Source organism: Scleropages formosus, chromosome 2 (assembly GCF_900964775.1).
Source record: "Scleropages formosus chromosome 2, fSclFor1.1, whole genome shotgun sequence".
NCBI lineage: Eukaryota > Metazoa > Chordata > Actinopteri > Osteoglossiformes > Osteoglossidae > Scleropages > Scleropages formosus.
This window is the reverse complement of record NC_041807.1, coordinates 42,455,249-42,476,307: the sequence shown is the minus strand read 5'-3', so window position 1 is coordinate 42,476,307 and position 21,059 is coordinate 42,455,249. Positions and strand designations below refer to the sequence as shown.

General features: G+C 49.5%; 1 protein-coding gene across 1 annotated transcript; it reads right to left on the bottom strand.

Annotated features, from left to right (window-relative positions):
- Window positions 1–2,566: 2,566 nt before the first annotated feature.
- On the bottom strand, window positions 2,567–19,561 carry LOC108931189 (differentially expressed in FDCP 6 homolog). The gene is made up of 11 exons (XM_029246022.1): window positions 19,374–19,561; window positions 15,290–15,430; window positions 14,743–14,928; window positions 12,487–12,714; window positions 12,254–12,400; window positions 11,856–11,964; window positions 11,288–11,586; window positions 11,004–11,170; window positions 9,644–9,842; window positions 6,071–6,161; window positions 2,567–4,038 (listed from the first exon to the last, which is right to left on the bottom strand). Exons 1-11 carry the CDS (start codon window positions 19,467–19,469, stop codon window positions 3,851–3,853), a joined length of 1,851 nt encoding a protein of 616 aa, XP_029101855.1. The 5' UTR covers window positions 19,470–19,561; the 3' UTR covers window positions 2,567–3,850.
- Between the last annotated feature and the right edge of the window lie 1,498 nt (window positions 19,562–21,059).

Genomic DNA, 21,059 nt, shown 5'->3' with positions numbered 1-21,059 from the left:
ATTTTAATGTACTTTATGTGTAGTACTGTACTGTTTCGGGCTAATTGGTGACTCTGAATTGCCCTGTGTGTGTGTGTGTGTGTGTGTGTGTGTGTAAGAGACTGTCCTGCCCAGGATGTATCCCACCGTGGGCCCTATGATTCCGGGATAGGCTCTGGACCACCAATACCCTGAATTGGGCAAGTAGTTATTGATGATGGAGCAATTGATATTAATGATTATTTAAACATTTTGGCGACAAAAATTATATATGAAAAAATGTAGCAGACATCCATCCATCCATCCATCCATCCATCTTCCTCCGCTTATCCGGGACCGGGTCGCAGTAGTCCAAGCAGAGCCCCCCCAGACTTCCCTCTCCCTGCACACCTCCTCCAGTTCCTCTGGGGGAACCCCAAGGCGTTCCCAGGCCAGCTGGGAGACGTAGTCTCTCCAACGTGTCCTGGGTCTGCCCCGAGGCCTCCTCCCAGTGGGACATGCCCGGAACACCTCCCCAGACACACACACACATTTTCGGAACCACTTGTCCCATACGGAGGCCGGAGGGGGAGGGGACACACCCAGGACGGGACGCCAGTTCATCGCAAGGCACCCCCAGCGGGACTCGAACCCCAGACCCACCGGAGAGGAGGACTGCGGTCCAACCCACTGCGCCACCGCACCCCCCCCTCCCCAGACAATTAATTGTAAATCGACTGTCAGAAGAGACCGCTAGATGGCGCCACACCATTTGCCTTTTGCTCAATTCAGTATTGGTTACCTGTTGTCACTTTATTGACCTGTTGCTTAGTTATCCAACATGTGCGATACATACGGGTGTTGGTTTGAATCCCGCTCAGTCTGTGTGGAGTTTGCATGTTCTCTGTGTGTGTCTACATTCCATGTAGCATGGGGTTCTTCCAGGTGTTCTGGTTTCCTCCCACAGTGCAAACACATGCACTTTGAGAGGACTGATGATGCTAAATCGCCAGCTTCGTAGTGTGTGAATGATTGTGTTTGGCATCTCATGCAGGATGACCCCCCCCCCAATCCCATCGCGCTCAGTGATTCCAGGATAGGCTACGGACCATCGACCGACACCCTCGTCAGGATAAGTGATTACTTTAAATAGATGCATAGGTACACACACACACACACACACACACACACACACACACACACACACACACACACATTTTCTGAACTGCTTGTCCCATATGGGGTTGCAGGGAGCCAGAGCCTAACCTGGCAACACAGGGCATAAGGCTAAAGGGGTGAGGGGACACACCCAGGACAGGATGCTAGTCTGTCACAAGGCACCCCAAGCAGGACTCAAACCCCAGACCCACCGGAGAGCAGGGCCCAGGCCAACCCACTGCGCCACTGCACCCTAGATGTATAGGTAATCTGTTCAAAATCTTGTCACTATTCGTTGTAATGGCACGTGCCATTGTGTCCAGCAGGAGGCACTATGGGCTCACACCTGTGTGACGTAGTGAAAGACATTAAGGCCACACCCACATCAGTGCAAAGCCCTCCATTGGTGCGTTTAAAATTTCAATAAAGGAAACACATGACTCATTTTCAAAGCTCTTGTCAACTCAAGCAGCATAAAAGTTAAGATGATGTGGTTAATGGTCCTGTCATTTTTAATTGTGCATCTGAAATATGCACAGTTAGTTAGAAATTAGAAAGTAATTTTAAGAAATGATTAGAAGAATGTTCTTTGAATCAGAAACTGGCATGAGACTCCCCCAAATGTTTTCTCATCTTCAATCAAAGAATATTAATGTAAAAAATTATCATATATCAAACACAATTCCATACAAGGTGACAAAATGAAACTTTTAAGTTATTGTGGAAAATACACTGAAACTCATAAAGGAAGGTTTTGGTGGCCTAGAGGAAGGAGAAGAGCCATTTATCAGCAAGAAAAACTAGAGATTATATGGTGAAACTCTCTCCATCTCTGCATCTCTTCCATCCTAAGATGGTGACATTTGAGCGGGTTTGAGCAGCACACAGAGTGAGTGACAGGAAACAGGAAGCAGAGCGGCCGACCGCAGCGCCCTGACGTCTGCAGCAGCCGCTTTCTCTACACAGATCTGATGTGCGTTTGTGTCGGGGCATCGTCCCACCCTCCTAGCGGTGCGCTTCCGTTCTCTCAACAGAGCACACACACCGTGGCGCGCACACACACCTCGAGGCTTCACCTTGGTCAGCTCACAGTGGAGTGTGTCATTAGTCCTCAGTCGGGCATCATAGTCGTTTAGCAGAGCGTCTTACACTGATTTACTCATTCATACAGCTGGGTGATCTGGACAGATTGATGGGTGGACAAATGGACATACAGATGGATGGACAGATGGATTCTGTGCCCATATCCCACACACATTGTCGGGTGGTCATATCGAGTCATTCTATCATTAATATGATTGCAGTTATACTATTTAAAAGAGAAGCCACACAAACACACATTAATGGCCCCATATTTTAGTTTCTTCTTAGAAACAAACATAGAATATGTCCAGGGAAAAATCCACTTTATGTACCTTTTCTAGGAAGAAATATTACAATTACAGTATTCTTAAGATGATCTTCAGTTTAATGGGAGAATTATTTTGTAAAAAGGATTTACAGTGAAGTACAGTGCAACCCTTATTTAAATAGCATCAGTAAAACAGCATTATGAGCAAAGATTTAAAAAAACAGCAATGGTCTACAAAGTTTTTCAAAGAAAAAAATCAAGTTTAGACTCCCTTAGACATTCTCCATCAAGAGACTATTAAAAAATATTACATAATATATATATTTATGTTCACATGTTTGTGCCAGGTTTTATAAACTTGTTCATATGTACAGGTTTCCCTTGTATAATGAGAGTAAATCCTGAAGATTGTTCCTGAAGATGTGCTCATAATGTGAATTACTGCAAAAACAAACTTCTTTACCGTTGACTTAAAAGGAAGACAAAATAACGTGCTTCTGAGCCACGCATGGATGGTTTGCCTATTTTTCAGAAAACATGAAAGAACTCTAAACCAAGCACAGAACATCTGAACTGTTTTGGACACCTTTAAATCCAGACTTAAGACACATGTGTTTAAAACTGCTTATATGAAACACATCTGCATGCTCCTTTCCCCTTTCTCCTATCAGTATTTATCTTATTATTCTTATATCATCCTGTTGGGCGGCACAGTACAAATTGCATTTGACCACAACTTCGAATTCTCATAAAAGGAACCTCGTTACACAAGGGGAACCTGTATTCACCAAACCAGACGCATGTAATGACAAAAGGACGAAGGAAACTGTCAAGGAACACAACTCATAACATTGAACGCGTGTGGAAGTGCTGTTCTTCTTCAAGACGGACGTGTTGTCCAAGCTGACATAGTGGCCTCGCAGAAGGAAGTCACACTGGTGTCTCTCTCTGTCTCTCTGTGTGTGTGTGTGTGTGTGTGTGTGTGTGTGTGTGTGTGTGTGTGTGTGGTTTCTGTCCTGTAGAAAGAGGCAGAGATCAAACCTCTGGGAATCAGCCTCAGCAGGGAGCAGCCAGTGAGGAACTTGCCAGTTTGAATTCATGTTGGACTTGAGGGTCGCTTGGTCTCATCCAGCATGGACTCAATAAGACCTACAGTATTTCGTAAGACTTTAACCATTTTCACTGCTCAATAGTTCAGGAAAGCCTTTTGGGTCAATCACACTTTAAATGTGAACCTAAAAGCCTAGTTCCTTAACCACTACGCCCCCTACAGGCCCCACACAACCTGTTGTTCCTTATTGGCTGCTCCCCCAGCTGTCCATCTGCTGTAGACCTTCCTCTGAGACCCGCGTCAGGGTAGTATGGAAGACGACCCCGGTGCCCTCAGGACATATCCATGTCCCCGTTGGAGGCCTGCGAGAGGCGCTTGTCACTCTCACTCTTCTCCACGTTCTCCTTCTTCTCCGCCGGCTGCTCCTCGTTCTCGGAGTTCTGGCGCAGACGCAGCCCGGGGTCTCGCTGGGACGGGATGCGGAAGCTGGCGTTGAAACCCCCCACAGAGGGTCTCTTCTCTGGAAGGGGAGCAGGGCAAAGAAGCGCTCCGTGAGTCATGTCTCCAGCCAGTGAGCGGCAAGACAGTGAGACAGCGCGCTGTGTGGCCAGAGGGACAGCAGTGACACAGCAACGAGCGCCGCCACTCACGCTCCTTGCAGTCTTTCTGAACTTTAACTCCCACCAGGTACGAAAGAAAAAGCTGTTGCCAGCAGAGCCATTTCTTTACATGGAAAATAAGGTAAATAAGGCTGCGTTGATCCCGGTCTCTCTGACTGCACACTGGCTCCTCAATTTACAAACAACAAAAGTGGGAACAAAGATTACGGAAAATAAAAAATACACTTTCCACAAACTTCTATTCAGTGCTGCTTGCTTTTAGATTTGTCCCACAAACACGTGTGTCATTGATCAGCGACTCTGAGGAACAGCAGAACTGAACTGTAAACACCGTAGAAGCGAATTGAATGAAGGCGACTCCACACTCCTATTCTGTTTGCCTGCTGAAAGAGGAAACACGGGCTGCATGATCTCAACAGAGAGGAATTTTAGAAAATAGATGAGAGAAATTTAGCTGAAGTTAAGTAATTAAGATGGGAAATGTTTGTATCTCTGAATGTTCATAACTCGAGCATTCGTAACAAAAAGAGCCGGTGTTAAAGCTGTGCCTTCCACTGGCCTGCTGCACTGGGGACTCCAGTGAAGCGTTCTATCAAAGGTCACGGTGACATATAGCTTTAGACGCGAAAGTATGCGTCCCTCCCTCCGATGTCACTCAAAGCTCATGATTAACAAGTCCTGCCCATAAGCACAGAGCGTGCGTCAAAAACATACACCCCCCCTTGCCCCCAGTGTCACCTGGACAGTAAGTTTCAGCTGTGTTGAACAGCGTGTGGGCCGGACCCCAACTGGAAGAGAATGACCGTCACCAGGAGGGACAGTGGACAGAGGACAACTAAAACTATACACCTCAGTAATGATAAATTATTGCGTCAAGGTGGACGCTGCCCCTAGTGATGGTCAACAGCCAGGTTTGAGTGACGGTGGGCTGTGAGCCCCACTGGTGGACCTGGGCAGACCTCGTCCCCAGGTACCTCTCCCATGGTTCTCTGACACATTTCACATGTTCCGAGTGCCAGTGAGCCAAGTGCCCTGCGCTAGAGGAATGCTAATAAAAAAAGACGTTTCCCCGTGCGTGTCCCCGTGTGGGTATGCACACAGCTGTATTTGTGACCGCAGGAGTTTGTGTGTGTGTTTTTGAAAATACATTGATTTATCTGATGCTTTCCACCAAGGTTTCCACCAAGCTTTGTGTACTTACACTGACTTACCTATTTACATAAATTTTACTTTAATTTTTACTGTATCAGGGCAAGTACCTCCATCAAGAGTACTAGAGCAAGGCATTAAAACCTGGGTTTTGCGAGTACACGGCAACACCTCTAACCACTGCACCATCTGTTGGCCCACCTTGGCACTGTAGCACTGCATGTGTGTGAAGATGTTTTTGTGTGTTCTCTTGTCTGGTGGCATTTGTGTGTGTGTGTGTGTGTGCGCATGTGCGTCTGTGGCTGCGTTCCTCTGTGTGTGTGTGCATGCCGTTCGTGTGTGGGCTGCTGCTCTTGAGTCCCAGACCACAAGCTCAGCTCTGTGTCAGTGAACGGAGGAGAGAAAAAGAGCGCCGGGACCCTGCGCTGAGGTGTCCGACCGCAGGGCCAACGCCGCCGGGCGACTGCTGCCGCAGTGGCCCCATTACACAACACGGCAGGGCACCGACGGCCCTGCCTCTGCAGAACATGCGCCGTAACCCCTGCGGCTGCAAGCGAACCAAATTCTCAGAGATGAACGACACAGTCATTACAGGACAATGAGTTATGGCACATATGACATATTGTCTTCCTCTTCGTCAAACAGAGGTGACACTCGCACTGCACTTACTCCAGCCAGAAACAGTGTGGTGTGTTACTGGCCCCGTCACGGCTTATTTGTGCTCATTAAAGCAGAGGGGGTGAAAGGAGCGTGAGACGGAGGACGGAGGACGGAGCGATGTACCTCCAGGCCCGATAGGGTGCATCAGCCGGTTCATCTGCACGTTCCAGTGCTTCACATTGGTGCTGGCCTGGCGGAGCTTCCTCTGGGCCACCTGTGAGGAGAGAGGAGACACAGCAGGGACGCAGCTTTTAGTCCACAGCGGCAGCAGGAAGGAGTCTCTATCTGTGCTGCTGATCTATCAGTCACCTCTGAAACTGCGCATTACATCCCCCGCCGATCTATACGGTGCACGAAACTACACAGTACAGCAGGCTTCTTACACACAGCAGGCTTCTTACACACGGCAGGAGTGAACTTCCTTTCGACCCAAAAGCATAATTATACTTGTGGAAATGCATTATAACACTGCAAAATGAGCAGGAGTCAGTGCTGCAGAGCAGCTGGAGCGTTTGTCTCACTACAGAAAGGACGAGACCCGCACGGGATCCGACCCCAAATGAGACGTGCAGCCCCAGGTCATGACATGATTCACTGCCTACAGGGACTTCAATAATCAACTGCTGTAAAGCCTTCGTTTATTTAAGAGTGTTTCCAGTTTCTTCATTTTAAATTATTTACCGAAACCTGTACAATGTAAAATGCTGTCAGTTTACATGTATTTATTTAGCTGATGGGAGGTGCGGTGGCGCAGCGGGTTTGGCTGGGTCCTGCTCTCTGGTGGGTCTGGGGTTCAAGTCCCGCTTGGGGTGCCTTGTGATGGACTGGTGTCCTGTCTGGGGTGTGTCCCCTCCCCCTCCAGCCCTGCGCCCTGTGTTGCCAGGTTAGGCTCCAGCTCGCTGCGACTCTGCTCGGGATGAGTGGTTTTTGACAACGTGTGTGTTTGTGTGTGAATTTAGCTGATGCTTTTGTCAGTGTTAAGGTAACAATTATTTACCCATTTATACAACTGGGTAATTTTACTGGACCAATTTAGCATAAGTATCTTGCTCAAGGGTACCACAGCTGGAGGTGGGGCTCAAACCTGCAACCTTTAGAACCAAAAGCAGCACCTCTAACTACTACACTAGCAGCTGTCCCAGTTATGAGACCAAGGGATTCCAGCAAGTGTGCTTAAACTTTTGACTGGAAAGGCACAACTAACAATAAGTACAGCGAGAGCAATTAGAAGAGAAGCGAGAGCAGACCCAGTTCAGTGAACACACAGAACGACACAACTGCACAGGGGGCAGCAGCCACACTAATGTAGCGCATCGGTCAAAGTGGAGTCAGGTGTCACCGAGCGGTTCTTTGTTCACAACCTGAACATGCGATAAAACACATTAATAGCTGCTCCCCTTTGTGTGTTCGGCCAACACCGTTCCTGCAGTTACACAACTTGCCATGAATTCAGTGCTCAAGGGGACTACAGCAGGTGGCGGGATTCAAACCTGCAGTTTGTGAGTTCCAAGGCCGAAGCTCTAACCACAGCATTACCTGCCATTCTCCAGGGTGACTGAGAGACTGACTGATTTTGTACGGCTTTATCAACGATACGTTTGGCACCCTGATCACAACAACGCATCATTTCACTTCCCTGATGTGAGCTGTGGAGGACAGCAGCCTCACCAGAATAAGCATGAACAAGCGTCGCACCTAAGAAGAGCAACGGGGCGTATTGTCATCGCATCGCCGTGGACACACGTCCCATCCGTACAAAGAGTCGGCAGCGGTGCTCAGAAAGACAGAATAAAGACGTCCTGCGAAGAGCCTGAAACAGAGCTCGCTGAGCAGGTCCTCGTGATGAGGGCATGATGGGCTCAAAGCGTCCTGCAGAAGATCGGTGGGCGCGCTGGAGGCCAGGGAAGAGAACATGTCCACATGGCTGCTGATGGAGGTGTCCACCAGAGCGATGGCTAAACCCCGTCCTTAGTCTCTCACGTGAGCAAAAAAGAAAGAAACGGCCAAAACGCTCGTGCTCGTGCACATAGAGTGGCCCCAGAGTGTTATTTACTATTTCTCAGGTAACACTTACTGTCTCTCCGAGGTAGAGCAACTCAGCTACGTACACTGATTTACCTATTTATCCGGATGGGAAATGTTTACTCTACCAATTCAATGGAAGAATCTACATCAATGGTACAGCAGGAAGTGGGATTGGAGCTGATGTCCTACAAGGCAACGGCTCTAACCGCTGCACGGCTTTCTCCATACCCAGAAACGAGAGATGCAACGTGAAGTCTTTAAATTATTTGGAAGTGTGGATATTTTCCAGAAACTTCCAGCAAGAGAGTGGGTGAAGCGCTGACATGGCTCTTCCTCTTGGACCATCGACATGCGCTGTTTCATCGGGTTCAGTTCTGGGAGGACGCAGAACCACCTCAAAGTCACAGAACTACGTGAGTCAAGTCTTCTGTGTAATGTGTAATTCCACGCCACAACCCAGACCTGCAGATACGTTCTGCGTAACATCCGCAGGATCCGTCTTCATCTAACAACAGACTGCGCAACAACTTGTCCAGGCCACGGTGACACCCCGTCTGGACTATTGCAACTCTCTCCTGTGTGGCCTTCCTGCTACTGCCATCAAACCTCTTGAGCTGCTACAGAACGCTGCTGCTGCCCGAGTTGCGTTTGACTTGCCGAAGCGTTCGCATGTATCTCCTCTACTCGTTTCTCTGCACTGGTTTCCTATAGCTGCCCAAATTTATGACCCTGGTTATTGTCTACAAATGTATCAATAGAACTGCTTCCAGATATGTACAAGACTTGATCAACCGCTACACCCCAACCAGACTGCTACACTCTTCCACATCTGCTCGCTTGGTGGTCCCGCACACAAAAGGTAAAGCATAGAGGTTCTCAGTTCTGACTCCGTTTTGGTGGAACGACCTCCCCCTCTCACTCAGAACTGCTGAATCTCTGTCCACATTTAAAAAGGGTCTGAAATCTCACCTCTTCCAGATCTACTTCACCCATCATCTCTTAAGTTCATGTAAGGTGTAAATGTTCATGCACTATAACTTTGAGATAATCCCCGGATAAACCTTCACACAGCTACTCTTGTAATGTAACCTAAATATTCATATACACATATATATATATAAATTATTATCAGGAATGTGATAGGGAATCGTCAATATTCGGATAAAGTTTTATGCAGCTACTCGTGATGAACATTGGTTCAAATGGTGGAAAGAACTAAACTGTACTTAAGAATCACACGTCTGTATCTAAGTGTCTCTTCCTTCTAATGTAATGAACACATTGTATTTTCTATGAGATGTTCGTCGCTTTGGAAAAAAGTGTCTGATAAGTGAAAACATGTATGTGTAAATGTGTGGATTTCCTTCCAGAGATGTGTTTTTCAGGTTCATTGATGAATTAACCAATTAACCACGATAATGACTGTACTGTGTGTGTGTGTGTGTGCGTGTGTGTGAGACAGAGTCAGACTGTGCACGAGAGAAGAAACACTGAGCAGATACCACAACAGGAAGCTGTGACATGATTGTCATGGCAGCCAGGTCACATGGGATGGAAAGGGTGCCTATGAGCACACACACAAACACACACACACACACACACACACACACACACACACACACACACACACACACACACACACACAGAGCACTGTGAGTCCCAGCTACGTACCACCACATCCTGGTCCACCTTGTGCCGGTTGGCACGGACCTCCTCCAGCTGCCTCTGGGCCTCCTCAAGGGCTCGAGTCTTGTTCTCCATCTCCTGCTTAAGCTCCTGCTTCTCACGCTGGGTCTTCAGAATGTACTCCTCCTGCTCCTCTTGCAGTGTCATCAGAGCCTTCATCTTCTCCTCCTCCTCCGCCAGCAACCTTAGCCACAAGCAACACATTCCTCTTAATGCTTAGCAGATCATGGTGCAAACTCGCACTGATCTGCTCTGTCGGTCAGCTTCCGCCAGGTGGTCCGACAGAAGGTCCACGATGCTCAGCTGGTGTGTGTGGTGTGTGGTGTGTGGTGTGCTGCCCCCAGCATAGACAGCTCAGGTGCATCTCCACCGTTTTAGGTCAGACCATCTAAACATGGCCACGTGTACATCTACGTAAAGGAGGAGTCCGTGTGGTCAGTGTCTTTATGTATGACCATGCCTACCAGCTGAACATCTCACCAGGGCTTGTGAGAAGGCTCCATGTCTTGGACCTCCAGACAACACCTCCCGCTGAGCAAGGTATTTAGCCTGACAACTTGTACAGCAGGGTAATTTTCACAGTATGAATTCAGGGTAAATAAGTCGCTCATTGATACTATAGCAAGAACAGGGATTTGAAGCCCGGAGCTCTAACTGTAAGGTGACAGGTCTAACCAGAGAGAAGGGGAAAGGCCCAGTTCTGGGTATGGCAGAGACCTGTGAAATACCATGGTACTCAGGAACGATCACAAAGATGCTGAAAGATGTTGAGTTATGCACTTTTATATTTACCATATTTACTAAGTTCTCATAAACAAACCTTGCTACTGGATTGTGGGTTTCATTTTGCGTTGTTACAGTGAGAAAAGGTTACCCTGCTTTACCGTGGAAGAATGGTAAAGCTAGTAGGAACACAAATGCAAAGTGACTTACTTCCTCATATGCGTTTTCCTGTTTAAATAAGAGACCTGACCTCTGTGTGTGTGTGTGTGTGTGTGCGCGTGTGTGCACTGGGAGTGAACTGAGCTCTTGAACCTCAGCCGCTTATCACTTGTTTCAGAAGAACGTCCAGCCTTCAAGACGGTTACAAGACAAACGTTTTGCGAGAGACCTGGGACTAAAAAGTCTTTTACACCAACAGAAAATGACACGAGGACTTTGTGTGTGTGTGTGTGCGCGCGCGTGCGTGCGATCGTTCTTACCACGTCGTGATGAAGACCGCTGTACCTCCCTTAAAATGTGAGCCGCAAATTATTCTCAGTGCAGCGAATGTGTGCGTTACCTGTGGCAGGGTCACCTCGCGTTTGCGCTGGCCCGCCCGGGTGTCCCCTGCTCTCGGCGTTACCTGGCCTGAGTGTATCGGAAGGCCTCTTCGTCTTGCCGGGCCCTGATCTCCAGTTTGAGGGCCTCCTCCAGGCGCTGCTGCATCTCCTCCAGCTCGCGGATGCGCTTCCTCTGCCGCTCGGCCTCCGCCTCCTTCAGGGCCATCTCCGCCTGCATGCTGGCCCGAGCCTGAGGATGGCGTCAGTCATCTCGCGGTCAGGCGGCTCCGCACTCGTCGCCGTTACCACCCCACTGCGCTCGTTGGGCCACGCCCCTGCCGCACGCCCCTCGAGCCCCACCGCTCACCTCCTCAGCCTCCCGCAGCTGCACCTCCAGGGCCTGCTGCATCTGCTCGTGCTGCTGTCGCCGCCGCAGCTCGTCCTGCTCCAGCAACGCCTGGGCCTGCCGCTGCGCCTCCTTCAGGAGCTCCAGCTCCGCCAGCTTGCGCTCCTTCTCCTCCTGCAGGGCGCGCAGCCGCTGCAACTCCTCCTCCTTAGCCTTGCGCCGTCGCTCCCGCTGCTCTCGCTGCTCCCTCCGCTTCAGCTTCAGGTCCTTGTGCAGGGAGGTCTTACCCTCCACGTGCAGCCGGATGGCTGTCTGGATAGCTGGGGGCAGCAGGGGGCGCAGCGGTCAAACAATCTCTAACGCAATTTGTAACGGTAGCCCAGACGACGAGCCGTGACCACAGATCACGGCATGGTTTTTTGCGATTGCCAATTTGCGCCTTGAGTCCCCAAAAGGAACACGTCCAGAATGAATTAAATGACCTCGTTTCCAAAACGGGAAGAGGGGAAACGACAAGTGGGCGGGCGGCGTCACTGCAGCGTCACAGACCGGGACCGATTGTGCGTGGCGATGCAGGAGAGCCACTGACCTGCCGTCCACTCCTGCCGCTGCTTGGTGTCCGAGGCGCTCATCTCGTACGTCTTGGAGAGCGTCTTCAAGCAGAACATGCATCTCTTCCCGTCTTTGTCTGGGAGCACCTGCCAGAGGGAGGGCGCAGAGAGCTCATCGGCACCGGGAAGGTGATGACGACGCCGACGACGTTACCAAAGTCGTCGTGGAACAAGCGAACGCTGCCGCTACAGCTTCTCGTTCACACTCGCGTCCGACCTGATGGCCGAGCCCTCCCACATGGGCCCCTTTCGCGGTTCCAGCTCCTCAGTCCAGCTCCTCCCACACTCAGCCCCCGCATGCCTGGTGCCAAAGCACTCGTGAAGCCCTTTCACACCTTTCCCAGGGCCGATCCTTCGAACGACAGGCTCCACCCACCTCCACGCAGCAGTTGCCATCCAGCATGATGCTGCCCTTGCGCTCTTTGCGGTCTTCGCTGGCGAAGTAAGCTAGGGTGCTGGGCCTCAGGGTGAACCAGCGCTCCGTCCAGTTCCTGCGCAGCTGTCCTCTCTTCCACAGGTAGCCCTGGTGGAAATTTCCCCAGATGGAAATGAAAATCGGTTCGCTTGCGACATGGCTCAGATGCTGGGCGCGAGCAAAGTCGGTGGTACCTCTTTCAGGACATCGCCCACAATTTCGCGGTACACCTCCTCGATGGCCATGCTGACCGAATCCCTGCTGATGCCTTTCGTGAGCCTCCCGGTGTTCATCATGTCCAGGAAGGCCCAGACAGTAAACCCGTTCTGCTGCACAGCATCCTGGGAGATGAAGTCCTCCAGCTCCACATAGTTGAGCTCCACATTCATGGCCATGCAGATCTTCTTCAGTAAATACTCCACCTGGAGACACGAGGAGAGGGGACATGAAGGCAAGTTGGCGATTAGAAGGCAACACACATGTTGATCTTCTCATACACACATAATTTATATATATATATACATATATACATATATAGATATATACACATAAATTATATGTGTAGAAATTATATGGAGGGGGGACACACCCAGGACGGGACGCCAGTCTGCTGCAAGACACCGCAAGCAGGACCCACCGAGCAACAGGTCCCAGCCAAGCCCGCAGAGCCATTGCACCCCCACCCCATTATATATATTTATATAATTTTTAAAAAAAACCTTCTTCAATACCGGGAGGGATTCAGCAAGTGAATATAAGAACAACCTGACTCTTCTGAGTATTATTAACCAATTTGCGAAGCTGCTAAGAGCACTCTATAAAAATAAATAGAATTGTTTGTTTATTGATAGACCTGCCCGGCGACATCCACAGAAGACGCTCTGTGGCAATAACGTCGCGACCGGTTTCGCGGAGAGAGAAACACGTTGCGTTTCCTTAATCAAGTGTCTGCAGCTGATGCGCTTTGTCCAGTGTTTACTGTGAATGAATGAAAATACACGTCAATGGAAATGTACGCGTAAAGCCACTTGTGCAAATGATTCCAGTGGAGTCAAAGCGTTCGGAGTAACCCGACCCTCTCGTCCCTCCGGACCACATCTGTCCGGGTGTCACCCTACAGCACAGACAGTCCCCAAGACGAATTCTCGCTTTACTGAAATGACCTTTGACTCAGAACTGAACTTCTCACCATCACTTGCGGCAGGACAAGTTCTCACGCACGTCACGCGGAGAACGTTGTCTGCACGCGGCGAGAACAGGACGAGAACTTTCCCCCGGTGAGGGTGGATCGCAGCTACTGGGATTGTCCCTCCTGAGGCTGCTTTACACACACTGGAAACTTTGGAACGCGTCCTAGCAGAAATGTTTCTCACACTCTGCCACAGAGGGTGTAGCTAGGCTGAGGTAGACCAGCTCCACCCACTGCTACCACCAGCTGCTGTGCAAAAGTACGATAAAACAGGAAACGGGCAAAGGCGCAGTGAGAGAGACGCAGGGCCGAGAGAAAGGGGAAACTCCCGCTCCGATGCTCCCTCTTCACAGCTCCTTCGTCGGCTCTTCACAGAGGTTCTGGAAACTGAGAGCGGCCCATCAGTATTCCTGGAACAACCCTGAGAGGCTTCATCAACAGCGAGATGTCAGGTGCTCAAACTGCTGCTGATGCGCTGCTTTCAGAAATATAATGAAAAAAATGTGCGTGCGTGTGTGTGTGTGTGTGCGCGTGTGTGTGTGTGTGTGTGTGTGTGTGAGAGAGATGTGGACATGGCGATTAGCAGCAGAATGTCTATCTCAGCCAAGGATTTTCTCCGCCATGAACATAAAAGTAACCTTTTTCAGTGTTATGTTCATTCATTCATTTGTCTGATACTTGTCTCCGAGATCAGTTACGGTGTGAGCTCTGTGTACTGAGATACATACACTGATTTACCCATTTACTCAGCTGTGTCATTTTTACCCTTTCAAAGTAAGCACAGTGCGCTGACCAAGGGCGCTGCAGCAGGAGATGGATTCGAACCTGGGTCTTTGACGGCGGGGCAGGAGCTCTAACTGCTACATCACCTGCTATCTCATTTAGTATTTGGTGCTGAGTCAGTTACATTTACATGTACATTTATTCATTTAGGAGACACGTGCATCTCAGAGGACAACACAGAGAGTTCATTCCATCAACAGAAGGAGAGATTAGACCACAGAGCAACATTTTTTGGTTATTAATACAAATATTTATTGATTTCTAATGTTAGAGATAGAGATAATTCACTAGAGATGAGATGAATTGTCAGGATAATGGGTCTGTTCATTAACTGACATTGGTTCATAACGGTTTGAGTGGTTTGTGTTGGTTAGCACTGCTGTGATTAGTCCGCAGTTCTGAAATCAGTTCTGCTCGCCTGGACATACACAAGTGCGTGTGTGAACAGAGCACACGTGGGCCATGGGACACTACCCACCTCATCAGAAACCATGACCAGGGGGTACTTGTCCTCCGACAGGAAGTTGAAAAGGCACCACAGGCGGAAGGCGTCTTTTGGGAGCAGGATGTTCTTGCCATTCTTCTCTGGATGGTAGTTTTTCTTGGCCGTGAGGGTCCAGCACAGCTCATCAAAGTTCTCTTTCACAAAGGCCCCCTCTTCCACCTGGTGTCAGAGAGAAGGCTTGCAACCAATGTCCTGATGGAGTGAACACTGAATGCTACTGTCAACAAAGTTGAGGTAATATGGAGTACCTTATCCAGGATGTACTTGTTGAGGTAGGGAACGCTACTCCTACTTTAGTTGAGGTAATATGGAGTACCTTATCCAGGATGTACTTGTTGAGGTAGGGAACGCTACTCCTACTTTAGTTGAGGTAATATGGAGTACCTTATCCAGGATGTACTTGTTGAGGTAGGGAACGCTACTCCTACTTTAGTTGAGGTAATATGGAGTACCTTATCCAGGATGTACTTGTTGAGGTAGGGAACGCTACTACTACTTTAGTTGAGGTAATATGGAGTACCTTATCCAGGATGTACTTGTTGAGGTAAGGCATATAGCCCTGGCTGGACACGGGTCCGTCATCATCCTCCCTGAAGTGCTCCTCAAGGGCCACTGGGTCATGAGGAATGCTCAGGACTGTGCAAAGGTTGTGGGACAGCACCTACAGCATGGACACACAGGAGATCCACCACGAGAAAGACTTTATCATATGGATTTATCCAAGCATGCAGTTGAGCAGTTCAGGTTAGGGGTTAGGCTAACAATAGATTATGTTCTGGACACTTTGTGAGGGCATTCTTGTTATGTTCTCGAAGAAGAACACAATAAAGGAAACATGCATGCACAAAAAGCACTTGACATCTGTTGTGCCAGTCGGCAGTCGCACGGCACACTTTGATCAAAGGCAGGTCAGGGACAGGAAATGCAGAGGCTTGTGGGATGTGTGTAGGGCCTCAACTTCCTGTTCCCATCTTGTGAGAAAAATCAATATTTCTGTATGCTCTGCAAAGCTCATATGCTTTGAGGATATGATATTATTCAGTGCTCATGCCTTGTACTGCGTATATCTTTGACAAACCTTGTTCAGCACAGGAGACGGCAGGTGACTGCACCTCCTTATCGGCCCAAACAGAAATGACACACGCGCAATGGAACATATCCCATAATTACTTGTGTCTTGTTCTGTGTGGACGTCAAATTGAAATTTAAAATTGAAAATGTGCACATTTATCCGACGCTCTTCTCCAAGGTGACCAACAACGTTGAGTGACCTACTGTGATTTACTCATTCATACAGTGGGGTAATTTTCACTCTACCAGTTTAGGCTCGGTACCTTGATGAAGGGTGCTACAGCTTGAGGTGACATTCGAACAACGCAGAAGTGTTCAAAGTTGACCAGGAGTTCTGCAGGTGTTATTTTATTCGTAATGGTTCCATGTGGATGAGGCTCCAGGACAAAACCTGACCTGAAACCACGACTTCTGCAGAAGGAAACCACAATACAACCTGACCATAGAGCCAGGAAACTGGACAATGTGTTCACTCAAAGGAACGCAGCTAGTGTCACATAACCACCAAAATGAGTCTGGCTCCAGAGAAGGAAAGAGCTATTCTTGAGCGTTGCGAGTTACTCGAAATTAGCAGGGAACAGAAACTAACCACATAATAACCCAAGTCAGTTAAGTGGCTGTAGGACTGACTGTCATTACAGGAGGCATGAAAGAAAACATGAGTCGATGTGTATGATATTTCATACGTGTATGAGTCCTGTCGAAATATCAAACATACTGGACGTATTCCACATGCTGCCTTAGAAACACTCGTATGTTTATATAGGAAATGCTCACTTGGGGGCAGATTGTTCTGAAAGAGGCTGAAAAGGACTCTGCAAGACGTCCAGCGTTTGCGCAGCAGCACACTCTTCGGCGGTCGCAGTAAAAACTTGTGGAAAGGCTTGTGTGTCGAAGTGTAATCCCACTTAACGAGGATTTAGGAAGGAGCGAACGCAGCGTCTACGGCACAGTATTGCCACAGAGGCTGGATTTTGTTCCACTCGTGCGCCTCAGGCCTCTGTGGGTCGATGCCACTTTCTACCTTGGTGGGGTCCTGCAGTGGGTCTGCTAGTTCAGTGTGAGAGGCCACACTGTGCAGATAAAGCACGTCTCAGACGTAGGAGATCGACACTGATCAACGCTGGGGTTTGAGGAACATCTGCTGCTAGCAAATGTGTCACAATGTGTGGAAAAACCCCATTTTATGAATCTCAAACTTCAGTTGCTTGGAGCTGTTGCGTGGAGCTTCCTGGACAGAGTGGAGAAGGAGCGTGACAGCGGTGTCCCTCACCCCTCCGAGGACAGAACACTCCAGTTCACACTTCGAGGAGCTGACCACATCCCCCCCTCCCTCCCCTGCCCTTTTCGGGGACTGTCCAACACTGCGTAACCTGCTCAGCGTGATGCGGATTAGCCCCAGCACACGATCCGAGAGCCAGGTGGGCTTGGGGTGGTAGCGCTTAATCTGCAGGGTTATGGGTTCAGATCCCAGGAAAGCTGCCTGTTGAGGGTTGTCTGACCACTGCTTCCATTTGGAACTGACAGAGCTGTCCATTTCATTAGGTGGCATAGTGTTCAGGACCCAGGTTTTAAGCCCATGTCCTGCTGTAGTACCCTTGGGCAAGGTACTTGCACTGCACTGACACAGTAAAAGCTACCCAGCTGTTTAAAAGGACAAATCAGCTTGCAAAGCAGCTTGACGTTGTCAAAAGAAAGCGTCAGATAAATGAATAAATGTAAAAATAAAAAAGACTTGTAACAATGTTTTTCCAGTAGCCTGTTTTTACTGTTGTCCTCATATTAATATCTGAAACTGAGAAGTTTCAACACGGAAACAGTAAAGCCTCACAAGGCAGAAAGAAAAATCATTACAAGTAATTAACTTTCATGTAATTTGGTTTTAATTTTTCTCAGGCCTGTGAAGCAACAGCAGGTTTGGCTCCTTTGCTTTTTGCGAGTGCTACACATTAAACGAAAAAACAGAGTAAATACTCAAGTGATTTTTGGGGACGAGCAGAACTCAGAGGAGCTCAGGTGAACGACACAGAATCGTCATCCCACAGATCTTGCAGCAGGTCCCATCGGAGTCGATCGGAGGCTCCAGGCCGCGGCCGAGAAACCGTGTTGCACACCTAAGGGCCACGGGGAATCGGTCGGCACTGCTGGCTCTTTCCGAAATGTCTGCTCAGTGACAACTTTGCACAAGCCAGACGACACGCCACACTGCGTTTCTTCCACCTCTAGATGATGACACTTTCTACGGCGCTCCATGCTGCGGTGCGCGACGTGCGTTACGCTGCCTGGTTACGCCACTGCGCGCTAAAATGCATCGGGTCCCAGTGTGAGTCACACCAGAGAGCCAAGTGGTGCTCGCAGGAGGATATGAGCCTGACGGTGCCTGGAAATCTCCAAAGTGCGTGTGAGATCTCCAAAGTGTGCTCTTTGGTCACGGCCGCCTTCTGAGAAGCACGCTGTCCCAGCAGAGTGCCGAGCCTCCACCCGTCCACCTGACAGAGCTCACACTGTGGACCACAACACCCTCTCGGTTTCCAGTGTGGGGGCCGTCCTGTCCTCGAACCCGATCCACCCACTGGAACTGCGAACGCGATTTTGCCCCTCGTGTCTTACTAAGCTATGGACCCACCGCAGACTCACGGAGACAAGCGTCGTGCACATTTGCTGCTGCTTCAGGCCGTCGGGACGGCAGAACGAGCTCCTCTTCGGCAGCGCACGTCCAGAGAGGGACAAGCAAGCAGCACAGCCTCACCAGAACAACATGAGAGCATCAGCACGAGAAGAGCGGCGGCCGCTGGGAGAACGATGAGCCCGGTCGCAAACGTGGATCGCGGCTGAGTCTGGAGGCCCAGGTGTCCTGAGCCACACAGAAAACAGAGCACGTGGACAGACGGCAGCAGGCGAAACGAAGGAAAGCTCTTAATAAGGCATAGAAAAAGCAATTATTATGCTACGACTGTTATTGGAATAATGGATTGACTATCAGTGGTGAAATGTCACATCTCAACAACTGCGGCTGCCACACGTCGGCAGCGAGGTTTCCTGTAGCAATCAAACTCGTTTCAAAAATCGGAAGTCGCATCAACTGCCAGGAAAGCTGCACCTTCTGGAGTTTGCTTGGTGAAAAAGTCACCTGGCTTCTCTCTAAACACCTGCAAGACCCCCGGGAGGTGGGAGCGAGGGCAGCATCGGGGTGCAGGTGGGCTAATTTGGCACACGGGGGTGGGGTGGGTAAGGTGGGGGGGTGATCGTCGCAGCGTGAGCCAGGCGAGCCGAGCTCGGCCACGCACCGCTCCACGGGAGACAAAGAGGAGCCCCGTCCCAGGCGAGGGGTTCCGGTGCCCAACCGTGGTCCGGTTGAGCCTGCCAGAGGACGCTCGTCCACGGAGGGGGCAGCACGCGGACGCAGGGGAACCCCCCTCCCCACTTCCCGGTTGCGTCGCACCTCAGTCGAAGGATGGCTTTGCCCCCCTCCCTCCCTTCCTTCCCTCCCACAAAAGCTCCCCCGACCCTGGTCCGACGGCTCCGGCCCCCACCTTGAGCTGCGACTTGGACACCTTGCCGCTCTTCTCGACGTCCAGCGCTGTGAACGCGTACCAGATGGACTTCAGCAGCTCCGAGCGCAGGTCCATGGCTGCAGTAGCATGACTCTTGTTTTTCTGACGTGTTTTTTTTTCGTGTGTCACATTTCCTACCCCCTCCTTCTCCCGCTGCGTGTAGCCCTGCCTCAGCAAACACCCCCCCCCCCCCGCACTGCCGGCTCTGCACCGGGCTTCGATGGGGCCACATCGCCCTCTGCCTGCCACCGTCAGCAGAGTGACGGTGGTGGAGGGGTTCGGAACCCAGAGGCGTTCGTGTGCGCACAGGCACACATACGGACGCACATGTGCACGCGTGCCATTCATGCTCAAGGTAAACATCCAGCGTATGAAAGAGTGAAAAGTGGAATGAAAACAGAGTGTAAAAGAGTAAAAAAAGGGATTCCCAGAGTAAATGATTAGAAGGATGAGAGTGAAACAAGCTATTTCTGTTGTTCTTCAGAGATGGACCGACACACAAATGTATGATGTATCATAAAAAGTAATGGCTCAGAGTAACCCAGTAGGGAAAAGAGAAGATATAACTGAAATATTACTGAAAATGACACAAAAGGGACACAAAAGCCACAGTGAAAGTTTTCTGAGGTCATTAAAGAAAATAAAGAGAGAAATAATTGCTGCCAAAAACCTTGGGCCTCCAAGTCTGTTTGTGGGGGGCGGGGGGGTGGTACACAGGAGCAGAGGTGGAAGAGCATAGCAGTCTGGTTGGGCTGTAGTGAGTGATCATGCCTTGTCGATGTCAGGGAGCAGAATTGCTGATGGTTTTGTCAGCTGTGAGCAGAGTGCTGAATTTCATCTGAACAGCCGTAGGAAGTCGATGCAGAGAGACTGGGGGGAGGGAGGGGGGCTCCATGGGAACGCGTTGGCAGGTCAGACACAACTTGCACAGCAACATTCTGATGAGGTGCAATGAGCTTCCCCCTCTCACTCAGAACTGCTGAATCTCTCCCTCTGAAAACTCACCTCTGCATGTACATTTATTCATTTAGGAGATGCTTTTCTCCAAAGCGACGTACATCTCAGAGAAATACAATGTGTGTGTTACATTAGGAGAAAGAGACATGGCTGCAGACGTGTGATTCTTAAGTAAACTTAGTTTATTTCCTTCCACCTTATGCACCGATGTTCATCGCTCCAGTAGGTGCATAAAACTCAGATGATTCCTGATCATCTTCCTACATTTTTTTCTTTTTTTAAAAGGTACACAAACATTTACATACAATACAGGAGTAGTGGCTGTGTAAAGGCTTACCACACATGAGCTTGAGAGATGATGGGCAAAACGAGTCCAGAAAAGGTGAGCTTTCAGACCCTTTTTAAAATGTGGACAGGGATTCAGTAGCTCTGAGTGGGGGGGGGGGGGGGTCGTTCCACCACAACGGAGTCAGAACCGAGAACCTCGGTGCTTTACCTTTCAGACTCACTTCTCCCCTGATTTCATGAGTGAACGTAAAGGTGAACGTGTTTATGTTTAACAACAATTAGCAATATTATTTGTTTAATAACAAATAGCTGGTACTGTGTAGTGCTTAGAGCTACTGCCTTTTGCACCCAAAGGTTGCAGGTTTGAATCCTACCCCCAGCTGAGTACCCTTGAACAAGTTACTTACCCTACATTACTTC